General features: G+C 43.2%; 1 protein-coding gene across 2 annotated transcripts; it reads right to left on the bottom strand.

Moving 5' to 3' along the window:
- Positions 1 to 1,386: 1,386 nt before the first annotated feature.
- Positions 1,387 to 5,688, bottom strand: PDCL (phosducin like). Of its 2 annotated transcripts, XM_054393605.1 has the most exons (5): positions 5,673 to 5,688; positions 5,047 to 5,090; positions 4,429 to 4,603; positions 3,219 to 3,400; positions 1,387 to 2,139 (listed from the first exon to the last, which is right to left on the bottom strand). In XM_054393605.1, the coding sequence occupies exons 3-5, from the start codon at positions 4,595 to 4,597 to the stop codon at positions 1,588 to 1,590; spliced, it is 903 nt and encodes a 300-aa protein (XP_054249580.1). In that variant the 5' UTR covers positions 4,598 to 4,603; positions 5,047 to 5,090; positions 5,673 to 5,688; the 3' UTR covers positions 1,387 to 1,587. The 2 variants fall into 2 exon arrangements, with proteins under 2 accessions (XP_054249580.1, XP_054249581.1); XM_054393606.1 differs by lacking the exon at positions 5,673 to 5,688 and having other exon boundaries at positions 4,429 to 4,598; positions 5,047 to 5,098.
- Between the last annotated feature and the right edge of the window lie 475 nt (positions 5,689 to 6,163).

Here is a 6,163-nt window from a genome sequence, read left to right as displayed (position 1 = left end):
GTGCACCCTGTCTGCACGACAGACTTCACTGAATCTCATCCTGAATATAAATTGCAGCTACTTTATTTTTAAATGTGCTGATATCCATGCTCAATGATTTAATTCCACGGAACTTTCATGGGCTTTTTTAAATGCAATTCTGAGCTGAAAAGAAATAATCTCTTACCACATTGTAAAATCTGGATTTCTGCCAGTTGCCTTAAACCAGCCACAATTTGTGCCAATTCGGTAATTTTTAATTACAAATTCTTTATTTTTCTGCTTATACTACTTTTTAAATCACAGTTCAAAACAGATACAATTACAAATTCTTCTTTTTCTATCCAAGATCCATTCTTGCAAGAACCCACTGCTTACACAGAGACATTTGCATTTCTTCCTGGTGTTCCAAAGTGCCTTACATAAAACTTGCAATTATATTTAATCATAAAACATGGCATTACACTGGGTCATATATTTAGCTAATGATAGTCTACTTTCCTCAAAATTAAAAAATAACAGGCAAAGTAAGCAATGTGTGAGAAAGTAAACGTGTTGTAGTATCAAATTAAATACATAGAGAGCGCTCCAATAACAACTAAGTACAGAGCACACACATTCACTGTGCTCATTTGCACTATGTACATGGCTTGAGCAGCTCAGCCACACCAGCCTGTCCAGTAAAGCTTTTTCTTCACCCTGCATCATCTGAAGGTTTTGTGCTTGCATTTGCTATAAGCTGTTACATTGTTAATGACTTCTAATGCCATAAGCCAGGTTATCTCACAGTTATATAGCATCAGCTTTGCTGGAGGCAGGGTGAACATTAATGGAAGAGAAACCTTGAAAATTATTTCCCTGTATTTTAATCAGATTTAGGAAGGAAGCAGAGCACAAACGAAAGGCTGAGGGATTTCGGGCTTTTTAGCCTGGAGGAGAGAAGACAGGCTGAGGGATTTCGGGCTTTTTAGCCTGGAGAAGAGAAGACAGGGGGAATCTTATCAAAGCTTATAAATATTTAATGGATGGGTGTTAGGAGGATGGGGCCACTCTTTTTTCAGTGATGCACTGTTGCAAGGTAAGAGGCACAAACTTGAGCATAGGAAGTTCTGCCTAAACATGAGGAGAAAGTTTACTTTGAAGGCGGTAGAGCACTGAAACAGGCTATGCAGAGAAGTGGTGGAATCTCCATCTCTGAAGTCATTCAGTACCTGCCTGGATGCCATCCTGTGCAACCTGATCTAGCTGAACCTGCTCTGGCAGGTCTCCAGAGGTCCCTTCCAAACTCACACCGTTCTGTGATAATAAACAAACCCACTTTAACAAAAACATAATCACCAATAAACAGTAAGGACAAAGGTGCTGGCGGGAAGCGTCACGTGCAGCTGCTGCATTCAGTAGCAATGTTTCTAAAGAGGCAAACAGGCTCAGCCAGTGCTGTCCAGAAATGGGGATCACCTTGGGCTTTTGGGACAATGAAAATTTTAAAGATCAGTGTCACTGGGCAACTAAAACAGCTAGAAGAGAAAAATGAAAGGAAGAGAGCAATGCCTAGCACAAGAACATCCCACAGTACAACTACACCTACTGGTCCCCAGTACAAGTGGTTCAGTCTATTTCCAGATCACTGTCCTCACTGTAACATGCAGACGGATTACGTATAGAAGTCAGGAGCACTAGGTCTTTTTCCGGAAGCAAACCACACTCCTGCAGAAAAGCCTCCAGGTCTACAGCAAAAAAATCTTCTCCAAGCTGGTCAGTGATTCGCACAAAGTTGCCAATGAGCTCCCCTGCCTTATAGATCAGCAAGGCTGGCAGAGCATTGTTAGTGAAGCGAGCGCTGGCGCCGATGAGCGAACTCTTGACTCTGCAAAACTTAACTGTTGGATACTCAGCAGCCAGGCAGATCATGCAGCCATTCAGGGACTCGGTGCCAGGAATATCATCTTCATAAATATGGATCATGATCAGTGTGCTCTTATGCTCTTTATCAACAGTGTCAAGAAATGCTTCTCCACTGGTAATCTCAAAGACCTGTTTGAACTGCTGCCCACTGTACAACTGCTGTCTCATCTCCTCCATTCTCTGCTTCCTGTATCGCTGCAAAAATTCCTCATCATCTTCATCGTTGTGAATCATGTTATATTCTTGTAATGTCATCTAAAACGCACACAAAGATACAGGAAAAAGAGATCTGCATCACTATACGGGTCACTTATATAATGAGAACTGAAATCAAGAGGATTATGTGGGTCGTCTTTAATAACAGCAAAGTGCCAGCTGTGAAGGCTCAAGCACCCTCTATATTCTGCTCCATTTTGATCTAATTAGAAACCACGTCCAGGGACAACCGGGATCTCAGCTCTGGGTATTCTAGTTCCCACAACCTGCATTAATAACACGAGTGGCTGCTCCATGCTCCCACTTTAATTCAGGTGGCTATGTGCTTTCACTGAATTGTAAGCACGGATTCGGACACCATGCCTCAACTAAGTCTAGCTTCTTCTTCAGTAACTTTTTAATTTCATTTTTCATTTAACATTTTGTGGCAACTAAATGCATTATCTTGTCTGTAGAACTAAAATTAACTTAATTTGCTTTGTTAAACATATTTACATCACTCAATGTATAGGACAGTGTGGCCAACTTTCATCATCTGAAGCAAGAAACATTATCTGCTGATTAGTAACTTTTCTGACTAGAACTGTAGGAGCTATTTACACAGCCTGGTTGACTAAAACCATTCACTACTTCAAACAGCTTCTGTCTTTGGATCTAAACATAAAACCCAAATTCTCACCATCCACTTGCTAAATTCAAAATCAAAAAGGACTCCCAGTTCTTGGTTTAGATAAGGGAGGCAAAAGAAGGCAGTATTCACACATATGCTGTACAAGCCATTGTTATGAGTCCCCTGAGGTTGACTTATTTGATAAACAGAGAAGGGAAATCCGTGGAAAGGATTTGGACTTCTTTTGTATAGCTCTTAAATTGCTTTGAATACCAATTGCTTGAATTGCTGGAACACCACTAAAATGCAAAATAATTAAACTTGACAACACTTGGCAAATACAGCTACAATGCACCTCTTACACTGCTGCTGTGTCCCCGTTAACTGGGAAGAAACAACACAGATCTACTACCAGAACACGGGCTCCTATCTGCTTCACGTACACAAACAAGTGAACTGAAAATGTTAAGTATTTAAGTAGTATTTTAATTCTTTCATGCCATGCTACCTTTCCATTGATTTTTTCCTGAAGCTCTTTCTGTTTATGTTTATCAGTCTCTTCGTCTAAGTGAGATCTACATGTCATAGATAATTTTTTAATCAGTCGTTCCATTTCTCTGCGCTGCTCCTGACGCTGTTCAGTTTCCAGTTGCTTAAATCTTCGCCAGTCATTAATGACTCCCTTGGGACCTGAAATTAAATATGCAGGTATTTCTTATAAAAGGGTAATAAAATGGCATCCATGATTAAAAATTCAGGTAGTAAAATGTAATTCAGCAGTAAAATAGCTTCTGCTATAAACTTTCTGTATACTGTGCAAAATGTAGAAATGAAACAAGCAATTTGCCACTTACTCATCCTTGAGCATCTATGGTTTATTATTAATAAGACTAAATCTGATCTAACTAGGCTATCCTCATAATTGTCCCAAAGATTATTCCAAAGATCTGTGCTCTTGAAATAGAACCACCCTCAAGAATTACTCTATTGTTAGCATGGCTTTTATAAGAACAAAAATAACCATGGGAAGGTATAATCAAGTTTGTCAACACTCCGGTACAGAAGCACATTTTCTGATGTACAGTAGTGTTAGCTCTTACAGACTGCAATTTGCTGTCACCTTGCTGCTGGAGCCCAGTGGCTTTACTTTTTCAGGTCCTCTCTATGTAAGCCAGTTTAGTACTAGAATTTTTCTGTTCTTCCTTCAGGTGAAGGATTTTTCAGCATTCTCAGAGAAACCATAAAGTACAGAGGGACAGTATTTCTTAAGAACCATCCTCTGGATCACACCAATGATCCACATTGTCTGATACTGGCAATAGAGAACATTGTTTTGGGAAAGTCCAGTGTAATGGTTTAGTGCAAAGGCCAGCCACTTTCTGCCTATTCATCATGTATTCATTCAGCACCTACTGGTTAGTGGTTAATAACTGTGTGGTTTACAGGAAAGAAATTTGTGTGTTATCAACTAAACTGTACCAATCAGCTTTGTATGCAAAGCCTAACTGCTTTAGATGTGATGCTGAAGTGTCTCAGAGAAGTCAAACAGTAAAAGAGCACTACCTATTAAAAAATACAGTTAGACTATAGCCAGGAAATGATCCATCCCTGACTCAAGATGCATAAAGCCAGGTCTCTAGGTTTGAAAAATTTTAGAAAACCCCATGAATCTCCCAACAAACAGTATTTACAAAACAGTTAGTCTGAAATGATGATACCTGTGTTGACTGCACTGCCATCACTGCTAAGCTCTACTTCCCCAACACTTTCAGGAACGGTGCTTTCCCCTTCTTTATCTTCTTTCTCACTGTCTTCATCCTCACCCTCACTACTGCTGTAGTAATACTGGAGCTTCTCACCAAGCACTTTATCATCCAAAGTAGTCATTCTGCTCTAAAAAATGAATTAAAAAAATAGAGAACGAATCTTGCATTTGATTTTGCAATGCGATACCACTCACAACGATACAATGGTAGTCCTTTGCTTCCTCAAAGCAGTTTTTTAGCCACCTAAGAACAGTTTACCATCTGCTATTAAATACACTACAGTTCAATCAGTTCATTTTTGCCACAATTTAAATTAAATAAAAACTTTTATGAACAAAACTGCTTTCAGGCTCATTAATGCAGAAACGCTTTATGCATGTTCTCATTCACAGAGAATTGATTTTTCTAACCCTGCCTGACGGAGGAATCTTAACAGGCTCACTCAGCTCTATGAAGTTTATTTCCCAGTTATTGAAATTTAAATTTCCAGTATTATTTACATTATTTTAACAATGATTTATCTGAGATGAAAAACAACCAATATAATTAATCAGATTAAAATGTTCTGACCTTAATTCCTTTCCAGTCTTTCAGAGACAAGCCTCTGTCGAAACCTGGGAGAAGAAACTGCAGATTACATTCATTCAAATTTTCAAAGACGATCTCAAAGACATGTCTGCATCAATCCAGCACACTGATAGCAGAACAGTTTCTCTGCCAACCGCTGCCAGGTTCTGCAAGAGTTAAAACCTGATGAAGAAGATTAGGGAAGGGGTGGCCAGATGTCCCAGAATTACGGAGATTACTCCTCGGAGCGCTGCAGAGGACGTGCCCCAGCAGCCCGAGCTGCCGCGGGGCCAGGCTCACCCACAGGCATGCCTGGGCACGGCCTCACCGCGAAGCAGCGGATGCTTAACGCAGCTCCGCACCGGGCGGTGCAAAAGCACAACGCAAAACGATGCAACAGGAAAGTGCGAGGGCGCTCAACGCCCGTTCCCAGCCGCTACTCGGCACGGCCGAGCCCGCCCCTCTCCTCCCACCTCCCCCTTCCGGGTCCCCCAGTCCGCGCCGCCCAGCCTTTCCCCACAGGAGCTTCGGGCCCTCGCCTCAAGTTGCGCTCACCGCCCTCCAGCTCCCGCCCCACCCTCCCCAGTGGTCTCACCACTCTGGGCCCGGCTCCGCCGACACCCACTCACCCGTTCCCCACCGCCTTCCGGGGACGCCCCAGCCAGCGCGGGGCAGGGCGGGAAGAGGCGGCGCGGCGGGGCCGGGGCGGGGGCAGCGTTAGAGAACCAGCAGAGGAGGGCGCAGGAGGGAAGGAAGCGCTGGGGAGACAGCGCTCCGGAGGCAGGCAGAGGCAGCCGCGTTCGCCCCGCCCCGCGTTTCTCCCTCCCCAGCCCCGGTTGAAGGCAGAGAGGCGGGTTAAGGTGGACAAATAATTTTTATTCGTGCATGCAAATACATGTCAATACTGCAAACTTCGTCCATCGAGTCTCTCAAACACCGAAAACCAGCTGCTCTCCCCCGAGACCAGCCAAAGCTACAACCTCTGCACGTCAGTGCGACAGCGAACACACACGGCACCGCCCGCCGGCCCCCCCCGCTACCGCTACCACCACGGGAAACATGACCATCGGGAACTCAAAACCCAAATAAACGGAATAGAATTTACTCCCCCATATATCCC

Source organism: Indicator indicator, chromosome 28 (assembly GCF_027791375.1).
Source record: "Indicator indicator isolate 239-I01 chromosome 28, UM_Iind_1.1, whole genome shotgun sequence".
In the NCBI taxonomy this organism is placed as follows: Eukaryota; Metazoa; Chordata; class Aves; order Piciformes; family Indicatoridae; genus Indicator; species Indicator indicator.
The sequence above is the reverse complement of the archived record's forward strand: the minus strand, read 5'-3'. Positions and strand labels throughout refer to the sequence as shown.

Bases quoted from the DNA above. Each gene is read 5' to 3' on its own strand.
- PDCL (XM_054393605.1), bottom strand. From the start codon at position 4,597: ATGACTACTTTGGATGATAAAGTGCTTGGTGAGAAGCTCCAGTATTAC. The intron at 3,401-4,428 runs GTATCATCATTT...ATTTAATTTCAG, and splicing joins TGGCAGTGCAGTCAACACAG to GTCCCAAGGGAGTCATTAAT. The intron at 2,140-3,218 runs GTAGCATGGCAT...TGTGCGTTTTAG, and splicing joins AGGAAAAAATCAATGGAAAG to ATGACATTACAAGAATATAA.